Raw genomic sequence first — 26,123 nt, 5'->3', positions numbered from 1 at the left:
GTGAGCGCACTCTGGGTACCAGGTTCAGGAGAGCAGAGTCCTGGGTGCTTATTCTTCCCTTGTGAGGTGGGGTATTTTGAATAAGCTACTTTTCTCCTTCCCCTTTAAAATGTTTTTAAGGGTATTCCAGTGCCAAAGAGCTCGGGTTAGACCAGTAACTTTATTCTTCATTGCTAAACCAGTTGTTACTTTCAGTAAGAAGAAAACCTGTACATTGTGATGTTTTGCACCAAAGACTCCTACAGATTTGTTTTCTTTTTAGGGACATTAAAGTTGGTTTTGATCCGGTTCAGATCCAAACTGGAGTGTTTCACTTTGTACTGAGATATCTGGGAGCCAGGAGTTCCCCCCAAGCTGTGAATCCCGTGGGCCATGTAGTTCACGTAACAATCACCGCAGCATTAAGCTTTGCAGCTCATTTTACTAATCTTAATATCCTAATTTTGGGAATGCCTCAGTGGTTTTAGTAGTATTACATGTTATAATTCGCTTCAGTCGCTCAGTTTTATCCTCAACCTCAACCTTATTCTGGTGTCCTCAACATAAAAAGGACATGGAACTGTTGGAACAAGTCCAGAGGAGGCCACAAGGATGATCAGGGACTGGAACACCTCCTGTATGAAGACAGGCTCAGAAAGTTGTGGCTGTTCAGCCTGGAGAAGAGAAGACTGCTCACAGACCTCAGAGCAGCCTTCCAGTATCTGAAGGGGGCCTATAGGGATGTGGGGAGGGACTCTTCATTAGGGACTGTAGTGACAGGACAAGGGGTAACGGGTTCAAACTGAAACAGGGGAAGTTTAGGTTGGATATAAGAAGGAAATTCTTTCCTGTTAGGGTGGTGAGGCACTGGAATGGGTTGCCCAGGGAGGTTGTGAATGCTCCATCACTGGCAGTGTTCAGGGCCAGGTTGGACAGAGCCTTGGGTGCCATGGTTTAGTGTGAGGTGTCCCTGCCCATGGCAGGGGGTTGGAACTGGATGATCTTAAGGTCCTTTCCAACCCTAACGATTCTATGATTCTATGATCTGGCATTATGAATGAACAGGAAAGACGTCTTGAGCTTGAAAGGGGAGAGTGCAAAGTCCTGTCTTGTACAGTGCACATCTACTGGTATGAAGATGTGAGGTGCAGTCTGAAGGCAGTGGAAGGTGTCCCTGCCTGTGGCAGGGGGTTGGAACTGGATGGGCTTTAAGGTCCTTTCAACCCAAAGCAGTATGGGAGTCTTTGAAGACCCAACCAAATCTAACCTCTTCCCCTGTTAACCAGCAATTCCTTATTCTTTTCTTGGTGATCTTACTACAAAAGATGTTTTAGTTCCTACCTGGAAAAATATTTCTCACGTGGATGCTGAAGGAAATCTTTTGGTTTAAGTAAGCTGCTTTCTGGGTAGAACCTGTACTACCTCATGATTTGTTTTTGTTACCCCCAAAATGACGGAGTTGAGTGAGATACATCTGTGTGTGTATATGTATATATATCCACACACACATGTATGGGGGGGCTAATCCTATCAGTATAGCGAAGTCAATGCAGCACTAGTCATTCCTAGTTTGATGGCATGCATGCTGATCTGCAAGGAAGGAACTGAATGCATGTATTTGTTTAATGAGCATCCCTGGTATTCATAATATGACTGTATTTTATATTGCTTAATATGTTTTGATTTACACTAAAAGCAGCCATTACTCCAGTAGCTTCATTCTTTGATACCTTACATCTCATATCATCATTTTCCATATGGGTGCACATAGATGGGCACGCTTAAGCTCATGTGTGATGTGCTGCTGTGTGGTCAGGTGCTGGAGAAGGGCTGCATTTGGGTTAGTTGGGTTGTTGTGGCTGCATCCACCCAGCTGAGTCACCTTGGCAGTGATACCTCACCTCCCCACTCGGTTTCCCACACCTGCTTGTGATCTCCATTACATATTATTTGCAGGAGGCTCTCATTTCTTGCATTTCTTTCAGCATTCTTGGCACACCCTGAGCTTAACCTCAATTAACACCTCCAAGTATTAGAATATCATAACGAAGAGCCACCCTTCTGCTGACACGGACTGGCAATAACTAATAATAGGCTGCAGTTTTCAGGCAGCCTGAGGGAATGACACCCTCAGAATCCCTGTGAAATGCAGAATTCCTGAACCTGCTTGAGGCTCTTCTTGAAAACACCAACTGGAACATCCAAATCTTGGCATTTGAGTAGGTTTTTTTGCTTGTACAGATTGGAGACCCCATTTTGCTGGGAGGGGGGAAGCTCAGATCTGGATATGCTGATTTTCCCCTAGTTTTCAGTTAGTGGCTAGAGAAGAGGTGCTAATTCAAGTATCCTGGACATAGAATCCTGGAATTGTTTGGCTTGGAAGGGACCTTAAAGCTCATCCAGTTCCAACCCCTGCCGTGGGCAGGGACACCTTCCCCTAGAGCAGCTTGCTCCAAGCCCCATCCAACCTGGCCTTGAGCACTGCCAGGGATTACAAAGCAATTTGGAGGGATAGATCTGTTCCATCTGGATGTCTTCCCCTATCTGCTGGGATGTAGGGAGTACTTCATACTAATTGAGTGACTTAATGGCATGGTTTTACACAAGTGGCTTTGCTTCAGAGCACCTTTATGCACTGATGGGTGTGCTCTTTAGAGGATATTGATATCCATCACACTTTTGATGTATTACCACCAACAAGAGGATAAACAGACTTCAAGAGTCTTCCTTTATTGGTGTTTGTGTTAAAATACAGTGAAACAAGTTATCTTAAGCAGGCAGTGGGCCTTTGAAGTGGTTTTGAAGTGACAGTTCTGGCTGTGCTGAATAGCTGAGGAAGTGTAGGCTGTGGTTCTCCCTAAGTCTTTGTATGGATGGGTATTGTATTCCCGTGCATGGCCTGGTCCTGCTGTGCCTATCTATAGTATAGCTAAACACACTGATGTTATCTGTCTGTACACAGTAATGGCTCAGACATAGAGAGTCTGGTGGAAACTTCTAAACCTCTGTGTTTTCTACTCTAAAGCATTACTAATAATCATGCTTCGAGGCAAAATTGTCCATACTATTAACATAATTTGTCTTTTGGAAGAATAAGATGACTACACTATGTCATGTGCATCTCAGCTGTCCTTTTGACTTGAGTAAGTCATGTTTTACCTATGTAAACTGCAGGGAAATCACTTGTATATCTTTGCAGGTTAAAATCAGCTTAGCCATATAGGTTTAGTCTACTCTAAGAAAGATCTGCTATTCTGGCTCAGTGGAGAGCCTCATGTAAACCCGTTTGTATCAGCAAAATCATGTTCCTGTTGGATGAATATCTGCCTCTTAGATGCAGATGCATATCTGTTCCCTTAAAAACTTACATTCTGCCATCAAACCAGCAGGTACATGCAGTTATAAACATCTCAAGTTAGCATTTGGCTCATATAAAGGTCTTCTGCAAAATCACCTGCCCAGTTGAACACTGCTTTGGCCCTCTTGCTCCTGCACTTTCATTACATTCATAGTTACCTCTGATTTGCAGATGATAGCAGTACAGCCTCATAAAGCTCAAGAGTCAGCAGTATTGTGCTTTGAACAATCATGTTGAGGCTTTTTGGTTTGATGTCTACAGCTGATGCACACATTGAATTGTTTCATCCTTTTCACAGGTGTGTTGGGGTTTGCTCTTTGTTTCTCTGCCTTTTTGTTTTCTCCTTGCCTTTCACCTGGAGATGTTTTCTTTCTTCTGTTGTTTGTTGGCACTGCTTATTTGCTTCCCCAGTACCATCCCTGGGAGCATCCTTGGTGTGTCTCCCACTAAACACAGAATCAACTAAGCTGAAAAACACCTTTAAGACCATCACATCCAACCTCTACCCCAGCATTGCCAAGGCCATCACTAACCCATGTCATTAAGGGCCTCATCTACATGTTTTTTGAACACAGACTTGTGTTTGAGAGGATCTGCTCCCCTTTATGTGACAAAGTGTGGGTTAACTCCACCAGCGGTGTGGATAGCCTTAGATTGCTCAGACTGGCTACAGAAACAGGTGCTTCAGTGTGCTCTGCATCGGGTTGGCTTGAGCTGATTTATATGTGCAATCGATTGGTTGTGTTATAATTGAGAGTGGAACCTGGCTCTGATACTGCTTTGTAGTCCCTGCAGAGACTCGAGATGGGCTTGGAGCTCTCGTACCTCCAGCTCCACACACTTGGAAGCTGTTGCCCAGATTTCCTAGCAAAGTCTCACAGACTTGTAGGCAGGATTTGCTGTCATTGCAAGGGCCTGTAGGGCCAGGCCAAGGGGAATGGCTTTAACCTGCCAGAGGGGAGACTGAGATGAGCTCTTAGGCAGAAGCTCTTCCCTGGGAGGGTGCTGAGGCGCTGGCACAGGGTGCCCAGAGAAGCTGTGGCTGCCCCATCCCTGGCAGTGTTCAAGGCCAGGTTGGACACAGGGGCTTGGAGCAAGCTGCTCTGGTGGAAGGGGTCCCTGCCTGTGACAGGGGCTGGGAGTGGATGAACTTTAAGGTCCCTTCCAACCCAAACCAGTCTGGGATTCAATGTTTAAACACACACCAAAATAAGGCAAAAGAAACGCTGCACAAATCCACTGCCTCATTTTTGAGAGCCCTCTTTTAACTGATGGCAGAGGATGAAAGCAGAAATTTTCTGATGCTCTAAAATAATACCAGAATCTTTTTTCTACTTTTTATTCCCCCCCTTATCTGCCTTGTTATTCCAGGGCTGATATTATTCATTGGGTTTCTGAAAATACTCTGAATTGTACAGGAGCTCAGTGGTGAGATTTTTCGGCCTGTTTCCAAGACAGTACTTTGTTGTCTCTTACTGAATCCTGACAGTTGGAAGCAGATGACTAATTCTCTTTTTGAGGTATTTGCACTGTGGGTGGATGCCATGGCTCCCAAGATACCAATTGAAGCGCTTTCACCCCATAAATACGTTTTATATTAGACTCGGGTTAGGCGGGGAGTGAAGTGTTTAAAAAAGCCCACAATGACCCCCATATTTTAATAGGGGTGTCTAGTGATTGAACAAAAAAACCCCACTGAGAATGGAGAGAATTAAAATGCATTTCAAGGGAAATCACAAAGCCTCGCAAGAATTCGGTGCGTACAAGGTCTAGCATCTCTCTTGAATGTTTGTGCCTCGGTTGTCTCATCAGAGAAGTCAGGAGGAGAATTAAAATGTCAACGCTTTGTATTATGGATAATTCAGGGAAGTTGTTTGCTCTGGATGACTAGCATCTGTATTCCTGGCGTGTAGCTCTGAGGCCAGACGCTGCCAGCAGTTATCAGGGAGCACACTCCGGTGGTTACACTCGGATGAGGTCTGTCTCTTTACCCCTCGCACTCCAAATGTCTCTGCTGTGATTTACTCCTGACCTCAGTGCATCATTACTTGGATGCCCCGAGACTCCTGAAGCCACAGCTCATCATCATGTCTCCCGCACCTGCAGCTTCAGAGCATGTCAACCTACCTCTTCCCACCTCCAAATCCACCTCATTTTATAATGAATTCCTTCTGCATGTGATTTGGGGGACCGGCTGGGGCAATGTTCAGTGGTGTGGTCAGCATACAGAACTCCCTGCATGCAGCTCTTCACCTCCCTGGTGCTCCTGCCTAGAGCTGAATGGATTCTGAGCTACAGAGAGATTATCCAGCTCTTGCTCTGTAGTAAAAGACCTTCATCAGCCACAGCACTGAAAATCATAATAGCACAGTTCCAATGCAGATGAAACCCTCTCAACCGATCAGAGCAAAGGGTGTCTCATAGGTATGAACTAATAGTGTGTCTATGGGTAATAGCTGTATTAAAATACAACACCTTGGATTTTGCTTGACTTGGACTTCGAAATTGAGAAGGCTGCTCACAGGCATTGTTCCTATAAAGGAGGGAAGACGGGAGAAGTGAGAAGTCTGTGGTGGTTTTTTGATCATTTCCAAGTGATAGAGATTTCAGTGCAAGCTCAAATAGAATTATGCATTGCATAGAATCCTATGGCATGGTACAGAGAGCTACATTCCCCAGGAGGACAGCAAATCCCATAGAATCATAGAATAGCAGGGACTGAGAAATCGGCTCGTCAAGGGATGAATAACAGTAAAATACAGATCAAGCAGAGTCACAGTAGATGCTTAACATGGTCACCCAGCCAAGCCTGGCTTCCTCACTGCAGGATGTTGTCACCAGAAACCCAGACATGTAGAAATCACAGAATCCCAGGCTGCTTTGTGTTGGAAGGGAGCTTAAAACTCCTCCAGCTCCAACCCCTGCCACGGGCAGGGACACCTTCCACTAGAGCAGCTTGCTCCAAGCCCCTGTGTCCAACCTGGCCTTGAACACTGCCAGGGATGGGGCAGCCACAGCTTCTCTGGGCACCCTGTGCCAGCGCCTCAGCACCCTCACAGGGAAGAGCTTCTGCCTAAGAGCTCATCTCAGTCTGTCCTCTACATCAATAAGCCTATACCAGCTTAGAGTAACAACTACATCAGCTGTACTATATGCAAACCAAAGAACTTGTTTAAAATTGTAATATTGCACAGTAGCATAACATGAGGAGTACGGTGTATGAGCTGCTGCCCACTGATATGGCCGATGCTGTGGTACTTGCAGGAAGGATGAGGAGCTGTATGGAGAATAAAAGACATCAGGACGGACCACGGAAGTGCTGAACTCTTTCTGTTGCAGCTTGAATAACTCTTTGCAGGTCTCAGTACTTTCTGTTCTCTTATTCCCTTAAGTAATGGTAGATTTTATTCCAGTCCAGGAGACCACGTAGAGCCTCAGTTGCTTGAGCTTTGTATACAGATGCTCAGAAAGGTCCCATCCCTCAGAGTTCTTTCTGAGCTTGTATGGCTGACAGTGAAGCAAACAAATCCCTTTGCATTTCCCAAGGATATGATGTAAGTCATGTCAGTCTGAACTACTACGGAGCATAAATTGCCTTAACATCAAAATACCTCTGCTCATCCCTACAGCCCAGGCTCTCGTGCTGATGAGTTATTAGGTCACACTCAGCTTCTATCGTTTCTTCTCAGGAGACTGGAACCAAAAGGAAAAAGCTGTAGCACACCCAGGACAGTGCTGTGTGTCCTCTTCTGGTCGGTTCATGCAGCAACTGATGTGGTGAAAAACATCCTTCAGCATCACCTGATCAGTTAAAGAGGGTTAAGCACAGTTGGGCATGTTTGGAGTGATTTCCAACCTCCTTTTGCATGGCAGTTTTCCTTCTTGGTTGACCTGTAACACAGCTGATCCCTGTCTGCTGCTCCATGAGATGCAAAATGAATCACAGTAAACTCTCACAAAAAGCTCAGAATTGTCTCGTTTTCACTTAAGGATTCTGTTAAACCCCTGCTTTTCTCAATGTTTGCTTATAACATGGAAAAAAGGGTCAATGGCAGGGAAGAGTAACCTAGTGCTGGCTGCAGACAGCAAAACCTGCATTGGGCTGCTCCACATATCACAACTTGGTTACCTGTTCACTCATTTATCTTCAAAATCCCTCTGTATATTCAAAGCTCAAAATGAAGCCGTTAAGAACTACAAACCAGTGCAGACCACCTTATTTTTATCAAGATCTGATCAGAGAACAGTTCCTGGCTCTGGAACTGAAGAAGCCAGCAGTGATGGAGGTGGCACGGAGTGAGGATGGGCAGACACATGCTTGGGAGCTCCTCACTTAAAAGATGTTTTCCTCCAGATACTGAAACAGTCCACACTTGAGTCCAGGTCAACTCTTCATCAGTTCCATGAATGTAAGAACAGGAGCTTTCCTAAGCCTGAACTGCATCTTTATGTCTTAATTCTAGAACCTGGGGAGCTGGGAGCCTTACCAGTTTAAGACTAAAACACCTATCTCTCTTCAGACAAGTCTTTTTACTAACATTGGCCATCAAATCCATTTTTGCCTAGTCAGGATAAGAGATGAGTATCTCTGTGTGTGAACACAGGGGCTCAGAAGTAGGTGTCAATTAGAAATCTGGGGATTAAGCTTGTGGCAAATGAACAGCAGTGAGAAATGTGACACTGTAAAGCTCATTCTGTCTCATTTTTACCTGGCTCATTGCTCTGTCTCTTTGGATTCTAGTAGTACTGACAGTCAAAATGTAGTTATTAAAGGATTATTCTAATTGTGTAAAGTGAAAACTGGTTAATTCAGTACCTAAATAACATCCTCTGTCAAAGCCTGATTTAGCAGAAAACCTCTTCCTTGCAGGTATGTGATTTGGACAGCTTGGTGACAGTTGGCAAAGCTTCCCGTGCGATCTGCAGCAGTTCAGATATATTTAGCAAGAACGTAGCCTGCTGACACTGTTTCTCACTGTTCATTATGAGACTTCATCAGTGATTCCAGCTTTCAATGGGGGGGATTTGCTTTTCTTGGCCTCGGTGTCACTGCAGCCAGTCTGTTGGCAATGCCTTGAACTTTGATTGCACTGCAAAGGCTGAAGCGGGGCCGAGCCCTGCTCAAATGGGGAGGTGGAGGATGACAGTTCATCTTGGTTTTAAAGTCTGTTCAACAGCAGCTTGATATAAATCAATTTCTTCTTCTGAGTACTTCAAATACTGTTTTTTAGAATTGTGCCTGTATAGTATATGCAGATAAAAAGCTGGAATCTAGTAGAAAAATAAGGGCTTTTTTTCCCCAAGACTTAGCATGCTCCTAGTGTCCTTTGAGAAAACATAGTAAGCATTAAGATCAGGTAACTGCTGAAAAGATTGTGTTTCTTCTTCTTTGTTTGTTCTATCTTTATTCCACATACTGGCTGTTGCTAACAGTTCACTTTTCATTCGTGTTCATCATCATTTGCTTGTTGAAAACCTCCTACCACTGTATTCCCAACAAAGGATGTTTGATAGATGAGCTACTACTGATAGCAGGGTCATTTAGCAGAGTGCTCTTTATCTTAAATGTTACCGTGCCTAGGTACTCTGATAACTATTAGATCTGATCCAGGCATGTTTGTGAACTGAAAGTTTGCCCTTTTTCTCCACTCTGACAATTCTGTCTGTAGCTTTGGTTACGAGCAAGAGAATAAATCCAACCCGAATAAAACTCCAACCTAAAATACAAATGTAATCAAGTTTCGAAGGCCTACGAAACACTCCTGTTACCTGCCCCGGAACATCTAACTGCACGTTGGCTCTTAGTAATCAAACTCAGACAAAAAGGTGTTGCAGCCCAGACCCCCCCCCGCCCTGTGTGCTGGGCTGCACCCCCAGAGCGTGAGCAGCAGCTCAGGGAGGGGATCCTGCCCCTCTGCTGTGCTCTGGGGAGACGCCCCCCTGCAGTCCTGATCCAGCTCTGGGGCAGCAGCACAAGAGGGACGTGGAGCTGTTGGAGCGAGGCCAGAAGAGGCCATGGAGATGCTGTGAGGGCTGGAGCAGCTCTGCTCTGGAGCCAGGCTGAGAGAGCTGGGCTGGGGCAGCCTGGAGAAGAGAAGGCTCCTGAAGGGGAGACCTGAGAGCAGCTCCAGTGCCTGAAGGGGCTGCAGGAAACCTGGAGAGGGGCTTGGGACAAGGGCCTGTAGGGACAGGCCAAGGGGAATGGCTTTAACCTGCCCGAGGGGAGACTGAGATGAGCTCTTAGGCAGAAGCTCTTCCCTGTGAGGGTGCTGAGGCGCTGGCACAGGGTGCCCAGAGAAGCTGTGGCTGCCCCATCCCTGGCAGTGTTCAAGGCCAGGTTGGACACAGGGGCTTGGAGCAAGCTGCTCTAGTGGAAGGTGTCCCTGCCTGTGGCAGGGGTTGGGACTGGATGAGCTTTAAGGTCCCTTCCAACACAAACCAAGCTGGGATTCTAGTAAGTTTTTAAACCTTGGGTGATGCTGGATGTTTTACTTTGAATGACATGGAATCTTTAAGTGATGGATCTTATGCATTAGCTTTCATTTGGGGTTACTGAGATAAAGAGGGGGGTCATGGGGACTGACAATAGGTATTAAAATAGTCTGCATTAGGAAAGAGCAGTTTTGGCATAGAATGATTGTGCTGTGACGAGGTACATTGAGCTCTGAGAGGCATCAGTTTGGGGGCAATACAAAAGGGAGAAGGCTGGAATACTGCTTTATAGCTCAGAAAACGAGCCTACTTACAGTGAGGGCAGGTAAATGGGCTTTTAATACTTTCCCTGCTTTCAGGATAAGTGAGTGTCTGAGTGATGGCTGACAGATGAGCTGTTAATTGGGATATGAGCACAGGGCTTATGGGTAGGACCCTTCACAGCTCCAAATGCAAAGAATTTGACTTAAAACTGCTTTAGTGGCATAATGGAGAAGCATAAATGATCACAGTATGCATTTTGTTTGAATATGGCTCCCAGTTTAGTGTGACACATATACCTTTTGGGCAGTGACAAAGTCTGACAGTTCAGCTTTTAACGATCAGAAGTGACTGTATAGTTAGAGCAAGTGAGGGGAGTAGTTACACAAATGAATGTAAGTCAAGGAAGTAAGGGGTGTTCTGTCTGTGTTGGAGCTAGAAAATAAAGACTGCTACTATAGTAGTTGTCTGGTTCACTCTTAAGACTGGTATTAGAAGAAACAGCAGAGAAAATGGTACATATGCATTAGAACTTAAAAAAGACAAAGCCAAACAGCCCAACCATCCACTGGCCCAAAGAGCACAAGATCCCCAAAGCACTTCCAGCAAGGAAGATGCACCCAAGGGCATTTCCTGTGCCTGCCTTGGAAAGGTGAATTGTTACAGTCTCTAAGTTGTTTTGGTGTCTCTGTGTTCAGGCACTACCTGTGATGCCTACTCTGAAATACAGCAACTGTAGTGAGGGTGAAGAGGTAAGAATTTAGGAGGTGATCTCAGGTAAAGTCATAGAATGAATGTGACTGCTCCAAAGGACAGGCAAAGTGCATGTCTGTAAAGATCAGAGCTGAAAATAAAGGGAAGCATGGTAGTCCTGTTCCCAAGCCACTTAAACCCCGGTGGCACTCAGTATATGATACAGGTTGTGTGTCACAGTGGAATCTGTTGTGCTCTTTCTGGTTTTCACATATTTATGTGTAGTGCAGCTCTCTTCTATGGTTGTATTTTCTTCCCTCCATTTCCAGGTTTTCTCTTAGAAATGGTTTTGTTAAACTTCTCCTTTGCCACGTCTGTAATTGAAAAAGCAAATGCAAAGAGGGGGGAAATCCCAGATGAAGCCATGGTATGTTATTTCTGCACGTTACTTCCAAAGGCTGTGCTTTCAGGAGCTGTGTTCCTGTAAAATCTAAAAGCTTCCTTTTCTCCTTACGTGAAATAAGGAACTCCCAAGATTTAAGAGTGCTGGTTCATGTGTGTAGATGGCTTGAGCTAGACAGCAAAGGTTGTTGCTACCTTGATTTACTTGGTCTGCTTCATCTGAGCTTAAAGGCTGGCCTGGACTTGAAGTACCTCCTAAGGAGAGGAAAAGCAAAGCTGAGCACTAAGTGCTCTGGCTATCTCACTTTCACTTGCCATTGTTCCTGAGCTGCTGTAAGTTTATGCTCAACTCTTGTGATCTCAAGGATGATTCTTGTGGTATTTTGAAGCCAGAAGTACTTGAGTGCTGTGTCTGCATCAGGTGAAGCTCTCCTTTATCATACAAACATCCATCCAGACACACAGAGAACTGTTTTATTTTCTGCTTCAAACTGATAATGAGAGACACAAATATCCCATATTCCATGAAAAACAGGACATTTAAATTCTGCCCACGAGAACACGTTCTTTCAAAGCCTCTTTGGAGGAGCCCAGGACTGCTTGTTTCATCCCTGTTTGCTGAGAGCTCTTTGAATGCCTGCACCACCACCAGCTAAAGAATGAATGTAAACTATCCCTGAAACAGATTCATTTAACTCTGGTCTAAGGTGCAGCATTTGGCCTCTCGGAGGCAAAACACACTAACTGACTTTGGTGTGGCAAACTGAGCGCTTTGTTCATTCAGACTGCTCATTTGGTGTGTAATGAGAAGGGCCCCACATTACCCTTACTTTTCACAGCCAGGATGTAAAGGGCAGGTCATCAGCGTTCAACAGCAGCAGAAATAGTTCTGATTCTGTTCATCTTCTGGTCCATAGGTGTTGGTTAGCCAGGTTTGGGGATTAGTGATGTGCATTTTGCTTTCAATACTGTCGCCCTCAGTGAGGCTGTATACACAGAGCAGAATTTGGCTTGCTCAACTGAACGCCCTGCCTCTGAGTACAGCCAAATGTGTCTACAGTTTATAGATTACTAATAGTTCACTAGAAGATAAAGCAAACATCACTTGGAGCATAAACCAGGTTTTACGTTGCAAAGCTGCACCTTGCATCTTGTAGAAGGCAATGTTTCCTCCAACTTTAAGCTAGAAGACTTAACTGAAGCTGCTGCTGTTACTTTGGTTCATGCATGACTTAACACAGACATGGAATGTGATGTAACACATTCAGTGTGTGTCAACACAGACATTTGCCGTGATGTAATCTTTGGTTTTGGTAGAATTTTCTACATAGGAAGGTATAATTACTTTATTTAGTAAATGATGATGCACATAGATAGTTTTAATAATTCTTCTTGATACTGGGGGGTCACAGAGGAGTCATGATTTCTATCCCATCCCCAAATCTACACTGTGTTATTTAGATGGATTTAATGCATTAGAATGAATGCAGTACCTGATGGTTAAGAACTGTGTCTCTTGATGGGCTCAGTTTTGCATTGTGACCAATAAAAGGGGCTTGATCCTAGCTCAGAGGAAGACATTGGTCATGCTGCAGCCTCAGAGTCTCAGCTCCATCATGTCAGTCCCTTCTCTCATGGTCTTCCCCTTTGTTTTCCACCGAGTTGAGTGCTGTTTGTTGTTGCTAATTGTAGATAATGTAGTACTGATGCTCGGAAAAATATAGAGAGATGATATTCACCCAAAGGATGATATCGCTATCTTCAGAGCTGCTGAGACAATTTTGCTGGCATCGACTCATTTAGTGATGAATTGCAGTAATAGCAGTTCAAGACCTCCAGCATATTAGTGAGAATGAATCCACTGAGCGCCAGTCCCATGGCACTACAACAGCACTTAAAGAACACTGATTTCCTTGAAGGGAGAAAAATCTGATTAAGGGATTTAGCCGAGTTTCTTTGTTTGGTTTCTCTAACAAGAGCGTGGCATTTGTATTTGTTTCTTGATGCATGTTATAGCAAGGAATTTAATATCCATCAGAAAACCAGGAGAGTGCCATGAACCCAGGCCACTGTTTTCTGTTTAAGCAGAAGGACGTTTCCTATGCACTGCAATAAGCAGAGATGTAGCACTAGGATTGCTTTTAATTTCTTGTTACAAACTGACCTGCCACCTTGGTTATACAAGGAAGAAAAGATCAATATGCTAAAAATTGAGAAGATCCATAGTGTACAGTGGTGGCTCTCTGTGGTAAAAGTGTTGTAGAAATGAATGCAGTAATTGGAAAGGATTATTCTAATAAAACCCAAGGCAGCCTATTATTGAAATAGTTGCCTAATTTGAGAGAAATAGGGATAAAGACAGGCTTCGTGTTAATAATGTGTTGATGCTGTGCATGAGAACAGAGTGTTCCTTCAGCTCTGGAGTGTGATCAGTGGAGAACAGCAGCGTCCCAAGCTGGACTTCTTTGTGTCATCTCCTTTAAAATCACCCAGGCCCTGGAAGATTAGAGGGATCTGGAATCCAAGAATTCCTAAAACAGGAGGAGAACATGCAAGTATGCATCTCCTCCTCCATCTCTATGTCCTTCATGTACAGCTGGGAGGGGGCATGTTTGGGACATGGCTAGAACATATGTAAGTGTAGCTGAAAGTGGCTCCAAGGAGAAACCCTGTTCTGCTTTTGGTAAGTGTTAATGCAGCATCTCTGTATGTGGTGTTCAAAACAATTCCTTTATCTGAAATCTCACTTGGGTTTGTAGATATTTTCTTCCTATTTTTATGATGAACCTCAACCACTGATTACAGTTAATGTCAAAGGATCATGAAAGCATTTTAATTCTCTTCCACATACCACAGCATGTTTGTAAAGATGTTCAAAGTGTGTGATGTATATTTAGGTGGTGATTTCTCCATTTCTTGGGGAACTTACGGGGGAGGAAGTAAAGGGATGCTGATAAATCAGCTCTTTTTGGTCAAATTCTGTGTAGTTTTACAGTCTGTAGGAGAGGCAGGGAGATATTCTGAAGAACTGGGATTTATGGATAGTTCTGCTATTTTAGGGCTAATACAGACTACTGCTTTGTCAGGCTGACAACTCCAGAAGGATTATCTGGAGATACGAGCAATCATCGACAGTTCAGGCAAGACCTTTTCTGTGCTGAGGGCAGGGATGCACTCCTGGTGATGGCTCCATTAAATGGGTCTGCTTATGTGAGGGCAACAAAAAGAGTATTTGCTGTTGCTCTGCTATCTTTGGGAAAAGCTAAAAACTCGATACACAAGTGTATGGAGGAAGCAGTGGTATTTATAGCAGATGACTTGGTGGGTAGATGTGGGTGTTGATACACACAGGGCTCTCGCTGATGAGTTATGATGAAGAACTCTTTCTCTGCGTGTTGTGATTTGACAAGCAGCATGCCACTTCTCTCCAACTCGCTTGCAGTTTCTGGAGGTTAAAGTCAGAGGAATACTTTTTCTGAATAAGAATTAACAAATAAATCACAGAATCATAAAATCATTTAGGTTGGAAAAAGCCTTTAAGATCATCGAAGCCTGTGTTGCCTTCAGCTAGATCAAGAAGCTTCTCAGGCTGAAGATTCAGGACTTGACAAGGTACTCGAATAGTAGTAAACTAAAAATGCTAAGGCTGTGTTGACAGCATCATCCAAGAGCTCAGATGATTTATTAATGCAAAACATCTTTTAAGGATTAACAAGATGATTCCTACATTGCTAACGAAAGAGTTGAATTGCAAATCTTCAGATGTACCTTTTTGGCTCTGATGCAAACATGCGCTGCTTCAAGCAGCACGAGCTACAGGCTTCTAATTTTAAAAGCCAGATTTCCTCAGAGAAGTTAGGATTTAATTACAGAGGTATTTAAAAGCACACAAACAGTGCACATCTTGAGGTGCATTTGCTGAATCGAGATCAGTGAACTAAGGCAAGTAAGTCTGCAGAATGCTCGTTGAGGTAACGTAAGAGGTGGGTTGAACTGTCCGGACGCAGGCTTAAGGTTGTACCACGTTATAGTAACTATCTGTAAGGGCTTATAGGTTGATTTAAGTAATGTAAGTTAGGGATGAACAGCATTTAGCTTCTTCATGCTTTTGTCATGTGTAAAGCAGTGCGAATGCTGCAAAGAAGACTTTGATATGCCAACTTTTCATTTCGTTTCCTTCTGAAAGAAATATCATTAACAATTCAGAAGGTGCAAATAAACCAGACGAGATTCAAATGCCATTAATGGAATTATATCAAGAGTTGGAATAATATCCCTTAATCTTAAAAAGAGGTAAGTCTCTTACAGAATTAGGGTTTTTCTGCCGCTTTTCATGCTGTGTGAGGTATTATGGTTAACAGGAGATGCTGATAGGAAGCATCCTCACTAATCCTGTTTGGAAAGCGGCTCGTTCTCTGCACGTTAGAATAGGTACAAGAAGAGATTTTATAGGTCCTTTGTTAAATAACTACTTAATTACAGCCCCAAAGAAGCAGAGATCTGTGAATACTGCTGGCTGTTTTCCCTAGGACTGGCCTAAAGCAGGTGAGAAGCATCACGCGTAACGCCTTGGGGTGCTGCAGAGGAATGTGTGTGCAGATTTACATTGGCAAATTCAAAGGCAGAGCTTGTTAGGAAAGGCATTAAAAACATGTTATTAAACAGCTTCTACTCACCCTTCTCTGTGAGCTTCTCCTTTCTCTAGCTCCTGTATAACACCCAACAACACTTTGATGGTTTCCTGACTGGAGCTGATCAAACTTTCCATCATCTGAAGCTGGGCTTTCAAGTCCACAACTTCGGTGTGAGGCACGATTTGTTGGCATTCCTCGCTGACCGCCACGGCCGTCTGGCAAGGCTGGCTCTCCTCCATGGGCGAAACGTTCAGCTGAAGGGTCTGCTCGTTACATTCGGTGGCTTGACACTGCGCCCGCGACGAGCAGGCTCGAGCATCTCCCGCCGCCTGGGGCTGAGCACCGTTGAGGTGCACCGTCCTCTTTTTGTCCTCCTCGGCTGCGGGGCACGGGGACCACTCGGCCTCGGCCGTGAGACGGGACAAGTCGGGCTGGGAGGCGTTGGAACCAGACGCTGGTAAATAAACAGTGGCCACCTCAGTCTTGAAGACCCTCCCGTGGAGGGCTTGGGTGGCCTCGTCGCTCCCCGCTGCCTGTTTCCCTCGGCTGGGCGGGCGGGCAGCGGGGGTGGGATCCTCCAAAGCGGGGTCGGATGAGTTAGGGAGAGCAGGAGGAGGAGGTGTGCCTACGGGAGAGCTGTGCAAACCGGGGCTTTCCCAGGCCTCGGCCCCGTTGTCGCGGGATCCCGCGCTGGAGCGCTCGTTGATGTGGGAAATGAACTCTGCTGTCTGCAGGCTCCCGGCCTTCCTTCCCCACTGAACGGCCTCCCCGGAGCTCCCGCTGTCTTTGTCCTTCACATCTATTAGAAACCCGTTGTTTTGACCCTTAAAGGTGTCAACGGCCGAGGCGCTTTTAAGAATATTCCCTTTTTTCCGGTCCAGAGGAAAGGTCTGGTAACACTTCTTAAGATCAGGTGAAGTCTGGACTCCTGTGCTCTTGGTGACGTTGGGTATTGACCTCCGGGCAGGCACCGTCATGTACTTGCGATAGGTTTTGTAGGAAATGGACTTGGCCTCTCTCTTGTCGGGATCCGGTGTGGTCGAGAGCTCTTTGTCCCTCTGCTCGTTCTGGGCCTCGCAGATATCTTTAAATCTCACCTGGAGGGCTTTGTTGCGTTTCTTGATCTGCCGGTTGGGATCCAGCGCGTATTTCATCTCCAGTGCGAGTGAAGCTGCTGGTTCAACTTCGCTTTCTGAGGTGGTGAGTAAGCATTTGCTGGGCTCCTTACTCACCATGATGCCTGCAGTCAAAAACAGTTCAGAAAGCATCATGTTATGACAGAAATGCTGCTTTTACCCTCCCAAGTTTGAAGTGTTTGAGCTAAATTCTGCTTTGACTGAAACGGCTGCCACTCATGGAATGGTTTGGGTTGGAAGGGACCTTAAAGCTCATCCAGTTCCAACCCCTGCCACGGGCAGGGACACCTTCCACTAGAGCAGCTTGCTCCAAGCCCCTGTGTCCAACCTGCCCTTGAACACTGCCAGGGATGGGGCAGCCACAGCTTCTCAACCCTTTTGCTTGATTCTGTCCCACTGAGGGTGCTGGCTCCATGGCTGGACTTCACTGCAAGGCAATATGGGTTCTCAGGAGTCGAGTCTTCTGAATTCACTCAATAGTTAATATACTTCATAACTAGAGCAAACCCTAGCTATAGATCAGTAATCATTAGCAACTGGTAGTGCTGTATGCATAACATTGATGAACTACTGAAAGTTTATGGAAGAAGTCAAGCAGTGCATCAATTAAGGTTTTGCTTCAAATGCAAACGAACCCATCCTTGACAACAAGCAGTAATATGCCTTTAGAATGGAGCTTTTTATCCCAAAGGATCCTAAAGCACTAAAAGAAAGAAAACAGCACAAAAACCCCTGTGATGATTCACAGAAATTACTAAATCTGCTATTGAAATATAAGCACCTCCTCAAGGATGAGAAGATGCCAAGTGCTTAACACAGCACATAGCAGAACAACCCCTCAACAGCTCTATTGTTGTATAGATCATATGGGATCTGTAGTAACGGGGTAGTTAAAGGCCTCATTTTTACACCTCATTTGAAGCGGTCGTTTTTACTCTCTTATTGTACAAATTTCTCCCTAATGCTGTGATTTACCGGATTGCCAAATTCCCACTTAATCCAGGTATTCTGCATGTATCTCCTATTTAAACACCAATGTACCCTCAGAGGGACTCGGAGTATAATGCAAAAGGAGTAAAGGGACTTTCAGGTGTGGCATTTGAAATAGGTTTTTAGTTAAAATCAAATAATAAACGTAAAGCTCTTGAGATAAGTGTGCCACAATAGAGTTTGTTTTGTAACGTCAGCTCAGTGACACAAATGAATCCTTATGAATAGTTTGTATTTAGTTTTAATGCAAGAAAACGCAATCAAGAAATTACTATCAATGGGGAAAATGAATCATTATGGGGTTTTAAAAGTAATAAAGTTATGAAGATAGGCTGAGAAAGTTGGGGCTGTTCAGCCTGGAGAAGAGAAGCTGCGTGGAGACCTCAGAGCAGCCTTCCAGTATCTGAAGGGGGCCTATAGGGATGCTGGGGAGGGACTCTTCATTAGGGACTGTAGTGACAGGACAAGGGGTAATGAGTTAAAACTTAAACAGGGGAAGTTTAGATTGGATCTAAGGAGGAAATTCTTTCCTGTGAGGGTGGTGAGGCACTGGAATGGGTTGTCCAGGGAGGTTGTGAATGCTCCATCCCTGGGAGTGGTCAAGACCAGGCTGGACAAAGCCTGGGGCATATGATTTAGTTTGAGGTGTCCCTGCCCATGGCAGGGGGTTGTAACTGGATGATCTTAAGGTCCTTTCCAACCCTAACTATTCTGTGATTCCAATAGTAACATTTCCCCAAGGTTACTGAGACAGACAGATGCGTATCTGTATATTGCAGGGTTGGACTTTGGGGTTGTCAACTTGCTTTCAACTAACCTCACGCAAATGTGTCGTTAGTGTTTTTGTCCTGGTTTTCTTCCCTGACCTCAGTCATTTGTGAACAAGTAACTGAAATACTGTAAAATCTGTCTAGTTTGCCTTTTCCCACCTAACTTGTCAGGTTCAGGTAGTGGTGAGTGAGCAGCAGTCATTTGAGAAGGGCAAGGTTTTACGTGAATTGGCAGGATGTGGGAAGTCTGCGGAAGCAAGCAGAAAGAGGGAAGATTTAGGACAAAACCATTCAAATAATGGGATGTGAAATGAATAGATACTCATTTCCAAACTAGATACGGATGCACAGGCCTAGTACCTGATACCAGCGTGACCAAGACTCTCTTTTGGGGGAAAAGGGGTTATGAAATGAAAGTTCTAGAGGGAAACCTGAAGATGAAACTGGAGTTAGGCTAGTAAAGTGATCTGTGGTTTGTGCCCTACTGGGGTTGTGGGGTGAGATCAGTTATCCCTGTGCCTTTAATATGTGATGTACAGACAGAGACAACATTTTGAGGAGGGAGAAATAAATCAGCTACATGTGAATGTCAGGAATTTTCTGTTCCAGTTGGAGCCCTAGTCAGTCGTGCTTTGTCGGGAATGTTAGTGTTGTACTGGCTGGTTTGAGCTGTCTTTTAATTATGGTTTATATTCGTATATGTTTATACATCTCTAGCTTATTTCTTTAATTATATGTTTGCCAAGGAAAGTTAGGCCTTTACTTGAGAGACACTGTGCATGTGGAACTGGTTCACTGCTTCCGAAGATGGTGATGGTAGGAAATGCAGGCAGAGGTGGTAGGAAATACAGACATCCATCCATCTGTCTGCCTCGGGGTGGAATTTTGGAGTGCTGTAGTGAATAATGAAGCTTCGTCTAAAATACAAACCTGATCCATTAGCCTGCAATTGGCCAGTAGCTTTAGACACAGCTAAAATATGTTGTAAAAACGACTGTCAAACCCCCAACCTCTGCCCTTTCATCAGCGGAGAGCTACTGGGAGCCAGTCCTGCAGAACTGTCTGCTAAATTGATGAGTTTACCCAAAACCTAAATGCAGGCACACAACGGCCGCTATATCCATTAGTGTTCAAATCTAATGCGAGTTCATGCACTGCTAAGAAATTGTAGCAAATACAAAATGTTCCATTTAGAGAGATGTGAAATACTCGGTAATTACATCTGGAAAGAGGTTTTTATCCATGAAAGAGGCTTACAAAAATCAGTTGTTAGGTCTGAAAGTCACTTATTACAAACATCTCTTAGGATATCTCAGCGTTTCCAAGTGAGTTTTCTGGCACTTGGTTATTTGACAGTAGGATCCACGAAGATACAATTCAATATTGCTATTTCATTAGTGTGCTTCTGTCTCAGTTTTCAGATTATTTCATGTATCACTTTAATCCCATAATCTCTGGGGCTGCAGCATCACTGGGTCTGGTTGCAATGGCTTAACAAATGGAATTAATGGAGTCTATAACCCATATGAAACCAAGAGCCTGGCGATGCTCTCCACAACAGAAGTAGATAAATGCAGTGCTCTGCTCTGTGATACAGTTAATTTTAAGCATGTCTTTAATAGCCAATAAATTGATTCTTCAAAAATTGCTTGTCTCCCTTTCCCAGCTGCCCAGGCCTGATAGATTCAGCTAATTTAAAGTCTCCTATTCCCACTAGTAGCGTGGGCTAATAACTTTATAGAACCCTGTGACTGACAGCACCCTAAAGAACTGGACTTTCTTCATAAGCCTGACTCGGATGCCAGTGTCTCCAAGGAGAACTCTATGTGCACATTTGGTAAAAGAATGGTTGAGCAGACAATTGTGAGTTAAATATTTAAAAGGGAAGAGTTTTATAGAATGCCTTTTTTTGTTTTGTTTCATTTGGTTTGGACAAGGAGCTAACTCCAGTTTTGGCTTACTTAGCCTCTAGCATCTGTGGTGGTGTCTCCTGGGAGGCTCTGCTCACTTGTTCAATCTCTACTGGAAGCCAACAGTCCCACCAGTTCCTGCAAAGAGGAGCGTGCCACAGGCACAGACTGGACCTTCAGAGACTGGATTCCAGTCCCTGGTCTTACTTATCTGTAATTCTGGCCATTACTCAGCTCAGGAATGTTTTGTAGAGCACGAAGCAAGGTTGTCTGTGAAATATGGGGCTTGGGATACTTCAGGCAGCTCCTGAGATGGAGTTTCTCAGTTTGAATGCAGACTTTATGGCTTACTCTTATTTAGTGGCTTATTCTTACTGTGAGGGTGCTGAGGCGCTGGCACAGGGTGCCCAGAGAAGCTGTGGCTGCCCCATCCCTGGCAGTGTTCAAGGCCAGGTTGGACACAGGGGCTTGGAGCAAGCTGCTCTAGTGGAAGGTGTCCCTGCCCGTGGCAGGGGTTGGAGCTGGAGGAGCTTTAAGGTCCCTTCCAGCACAAACCATTCCATGATACTCTGTCACAGGGTTAATACAGGCTTTGAATTTGGATTTTAATTGCAGATACCAGTTAAATACAGTTAATAGACTTCTTGTCTGTAGTTACTCAAACCCTGATTGCATGAGCTGAGTTGCTAAGCTAAATACTGAAGTAATCACAGAGCCTATTTGTCAGCTTTTAGCCTTGATTTGTTTATGAACTTCTGGCTGATTACCCTTAAACAGTGCTCCTTTATGTCTGAATAGGGAAATAAATTATTAAATACTAATACTAATAATACAAAAGTGATGCACAGAGAAGCCTTAAGTTAGTATAAAATCTTCAAGGGAGGTTACAGAAACCATCCCCTTTGTTCTTTCAGGTTCTCCATAGCGTGTTTTGTTCAGTTAAATCCTTCCCTTTCAGTTCACCGTTACTGCTGCTGCAGAGATTTCTTCCCCTCAGTTCAGCAATGCAGTGGGCATTTCAAGGAAGGAGACCTAGTTTATGTGATTTACACCTCAATTATGAGGAGCTGTGGGCTCCCAACTGGCCTGTTCAAGCCTGTGTCAGCAGGTAGAGCTTAGGTATGTACGGAGATCTTTACAGGACCTCCGCTTTTAATCCAGACCTCTGCAAAGTCACTGCACTCCGAAGTGAATTACGGTGTTGAATTTCCTACTAATTTGTTAATGAAGGGGAAGGAGATCTGTAGCTTGCCTTGTAATTTAAATCCTATTTCTGTCAGGTTTAGGACACAGAAGTACATACTCAAAGACTAAATGTGTTAATAAGCAGAGCGGACTTAAAACTTCCCACGTTCCCAATGCAGGTGAAAGGCGCAGATTTCAGTTGCTGGGCTTTCAGATCCAATGAAGGCTTCAGAGATGCAGCTGTAAACTTCTCTGCACCTATTGAGCGCACACAGGGGTGTTTTGTGCTCGTACGTAATAGCTTAAAGGAAAACTAATGCAAAAGATTGCAAATAATTGGACTTCACCACCTGAAAAAGGATGCATTAGTGACCTGCAGCATCCTCAGGCTTTGGAGTGTCTCGAGGCTATGCTGTCTCATGAGAAATCATATGCCAGTTTGCTATGTCTAAAGACTGTCATAAAATGCATATTTGTTGCTTAAAAACTATTTGATAGCTATAAGTCATCCTCAATAGGTAGAATACAATATTGCTTACCAAAAAACATGACTGCTACTGCTGAACCCAGGACAGCTTCTATTGTTAAAAACAGACTTTTGAAAGAAACTTTTGATTTCTTTCATAGAAACAAGTACAATATAAAAGCCTATTCTATGTTAATTTTAAATATAGCATCGTATAAACCTGTGCCAGCAACCTGAGGCTATTTTACATGTAATCTAAATGTTTTTTCTTCAGTTTAAGTAGATGGTTTCTAATATCATGCAATTCCCTCAACTTTCAGGCATTTAAACTTCAGTAGTTATTTTCAGCCCTAGATTAACTGTGTTATGATACGAACTTACAAACCATACAGCAGGATCCTAAATATTAGGAAGAAATATCCAGGTACAGACAAAAATGTTGGAAAACATGAAGGAGCTGAGCCACTTCTCAGTAGTTTGCAGAAACTTTTCTTATTACAAATGTTTTATGGAGTTTTAATACACAGGAATGAGAAGAAAGGTAAATTCAAGGGTGCAGGGATACTCAAGTTTTGTGCTGTGAAAAGTACTGGTGATTATTATGAGGACCCCACCACTAATCCATTGACATAGAAAACAGATGTGCTAGGCCAGTCTGTCCTCCTTTTATCAGAACTGCTCATAGAGAGTTAGCAGTGCTGGTCAATGGCAAATGAGTCTTTTCTGGGTTTTAATCTGTTTTGAAACACTTAAGCAGTGAATTTGAATTTAATTTCCTTCTCTACTGCTCAATACTGAATTAATTCTTATTGCAGCTCTTCTGTATTGTCTTTTATCAAGTACAGGGTGAGCTGCCATAGCCCTACAATGTTGAGAAGCTTGCAAACCTCAGTGCAGTAGAGAGCATTACCAGCATTTCCCTACATCAGTGGCATATCAGAACAGAGAGCTCCTGTAGGCTCCATGGCAAAATTAAAGCTTGTGAAGGAGGGGCTGTATTTTCACTGAAAGAAACTAAAAGGTTCCACTGTCTGATACAAAGTCTCCTAATTTAGACTGATCCTTTAGTCAGCCTAAAACCAGCTTTGGGGTATATAATCAGCAAACAAAGCATTGCACTGTAAACTACACACGTCTGGTAGGGTTGTTCTTAATACCGTTTCAGACCATAGCTCTATCAGTCATCTAGTTCCAGTGATGACACATGATAGATTCCTGATTGCCTTGAAAGTCTTCCTTTGGAATAAACATAATCATGTGTGGTTTGTCTGTTTTTTTTTCCCTCTCCAATCCATTGGTAGGCTCTGTGCAAATGCTGTATAAAAATCATTTCCTGATGGCTGAGATAGACAAGAAATGCCTTTAAATGCTCTTGTGAGCCTTAGAACTAAGGGACAGGAAAATAAAATGTATGATTTAATAAGGCTGCAGAATCTCAGATAAAGCAGGAATGTGTTGTAGGATAAACTACTTGAAATCTTCCATAGAAACAAACCCATTTCCCTGAATGCACAGGCTGCTAGATGCTATTTTCTATAATTCTGACTTGTTTGCTACAGATTCCGAACACAGATTTGAATAATACTGAGGTTTTGGTGCTTCCTCTACTGTAACATGCATGAAACGGAGAGGAATTCATTCCATGTGGTAAAATTCTGCACAATAAGGGCCACTTGATGTGCAAGTAATGGTAACACTAACAGGAGACTTGCATTAAAACCAATGTAGTTGTGGTCTGAGTTAGTAACTATTAACTTCCTAGTGGAACAAACGCAATGTCCAAAGATATTCCCTGTTATATGACATTATAACGTCCATAGTTATAATGTCAGACATTTGCTAGGATTTAGTTTACCGGAGGAAAAAACCCAACATTAAATGAATTACGTTAAAGGAATTATCCTTACTTTTCCTTTCTGTGCTAGGCAGCTACTCTGGAAATGGGAGGAAAGGTTTATCAGCATCATTTAGCCATGTAAATCTGTGCACCTCTTTGTCAGTGTTACAGCTGGTACGCGCAGTGTAAGGATGCTGCTGAGGATGTGTTGCTAGGAGAATCACAAAGAGTTCTGCTCATACTGTACTGTTTTCCAGGAGTCCAAAAGGCAGCGTGCTTTCACTGGAAGGCTTCTTCATTTTTATGGGACTTGCGTTAAATACTTTAAATAGCAAGCTGTTAAAAACAAGAGCTTAAAGACAGTCGCTTATCTGCATTGTGTAACAGTAACTTTTAATTGTCCCTAGTGAGCATCAATAGTTGTTGTGGGTGTTCAAGAAGAAAATCAATGATCAAATGACAGGGAAAAAAGCGGGTCTGGTCTGCAGCTTTGGCCAACAAGTGTGTAAAACTGTCAGATGTACAGAGAGGGTGATTTGGGTGCTGGGGCTGCAAACATGAACTGCAGACACCTACATAACTGCAGCTGGTTTGCTTTTTCATCGTAGCTTTTCATGTGTTGGGTAAAGAGGAAAGATGAGGGTAAGCAGGTTCCTAACATCTAATCTAAATCTACCCTCTTGGCTTTAACCTGCCAGAGGGGAGACTGAGATGAGCTCTTGGGCAGAAGCTCTTCCCTGTGAGGGTGCTGAGGCGCTGGCACAGGGTGCCCAGAGAAGCTGTGGCTGCCCCATCCCTGGCAGTGTTCAAGGCCAGGTTGGACACAGGGGCTTGGAGCAAGCTGCTCTAGTGGAAGGGGTCCCTGCCCGTGGCAGGGGTTGGAGCTGGAGGAGCTTTAAGGTCCCTTCCGACACAAACCAGGCTGGGATTCTGTGCTTTAACTCCATACTTCGGTCTTGCATCATCAGGTTCTCTGTGCCTGTAGTGGAAGGGCTCTGCAGTGTGTTTGGGTGCAGTGCAATATCTGCAGCTCAGCCCTTTCCCATGGGAATGCAGATAATCTCACTGTATGGAAAACACGTTTGGTTGTCTGGGCTAGAGCTTACTACAAATAGGAGATGACAGACAGGAATGACTTTCCTGAGGTTGTGGTTGTAAGGCATCAGAACATTGTCAGCTCTTTCGACTCCGATTAGGGCTGGGTGCAGACAAGCCTTGGGAGGGTGTGAAGTGCTGCTCAACAACACTGCTGGGAGCATCATTAGCAGGATATTAATTGGAGAATATCAGTCTGGGAGATCGTATTTGCGCCCCAGTGCTGTCAGCAGGAAATAAAGGCAGTGCAATTTTCACCTTCTTTAAAGCCAGGCTTGGATGGGGCTTTGAATGACCTGGTCTAGTGGAAGATGTCCCTGCCCATGGCAGGGGGTTAGAACTGCATCAGCTTTAAGGTCTCTTCCAAATGTAACCATTATAGGGCTCTCAAGGAGCACATTTGTGAACGGTTCCTGGTTTCAGGCAGGTTCTGGCTTTGCTGTAATTGTAAATTATCACTGTGCAGTCACATCTGAGCGTGCTGATGTTGGTGAAAAATGAGAGACGCGCCCAAATCTGTCTTCTTCTAAAGCAAAGGCTCGTGCAAAAATGAGCATTAGTCACCCCCAAAAGTGTTATTTGTAGACCAAAAGCTATGTTGTAATTGCTGAACTGCAAGTAAGGAGCAGTAGAAGCAAAGCTTATTTCATAAAAGCTGGTTCTAAGATGATTTTAACATAAGTAATGCGATAGAAGAGCTGAGCTCTGATAGGAGGGGAAGTTGTCTTAAATTTGAACAGTGGTCTGAATGCTCCAAATCTCAGCTCCCAAAGCCTTCAGTTCTCATCAGACACAAGGATTTTGAGAGAAGGGTGGGAGCTGATAAGTGGTACCATGGCTAACAGCTCATTCCAGGCCACATGGACAACCCTTATGGATGAGGGTGGGAAGAACTGGATGGGGAATGAAGAGGGAAGGAATAAGTGTGCAAAGATGGTGTGGAGCTGTTGGCTAAATTGCTTCCAGGTTTTGTGG

The 26,123-nt window shown here is 44.1% G+C and overlaps 2 protein-coding genes and 1 long non-coding RNA gene across 4 annotated transcripts in view; 1 reads left to right on the top strand and 2 right to left on the bottom strand.

Annotated features, from left to right (window-relative positions):
* DOCK1 (dedicator of cytokinesis 1) overlaps positions 1–26,123 on the top strand; it is a 315,270-nt gene that overhangs the window by 113,451 nt on the left and 175,696 nt on the right. The window lies entirely within an intron of this gene.
* LOC130598839 (uncharacterized) overlaps positions 1–26,123 on the bottom strand; it is a 59,755-nt gene that overhangs the window by 13,987 nt on the left and 19,645 nt on the right. The window lies entirely within an intron of this gene.
* Positions 1–26,123, bottom strand: part of INSYN2A (inhibitory synaptic factor 2A) — a 43,455-nt gene that overhangs the window by 11,435 nt on the left and 5,897 nt on the right. The window contains exon 2 of the mRNA XM_057408687.1: positions 15,802–16,999. Within this exon, the coding sequence (XP_057264670.1) occupies positions 15,802–16,994 (1,193 nt within the window). The 5' untranslated portion in view covers positions 16,995–16,999. The remainder of the gene's footprint in view (positions 1–15,801; positions 17,000–26,123) is intronic.

Source organism: Pezoporus wallicus, unplaced genomic scaffold (assembly GCF_028554395.1).
Source record: "Pezoporus wallicus isolate ANWC-B61680 ecotype Strahan unplaced genomic scaffold, APGP_CSIRO_Pwel_v1 contig_13954, whole genome shotgun sequence".
NCBI lineage: Eukaryota > Metazoa > Chordata > Aves > Psittaciformes > Psittacidae > Pezoporus > Pezoporus wallicus.
This window is presented reverse-complemented; position numbering and strand designations above follow the sequence as displayed.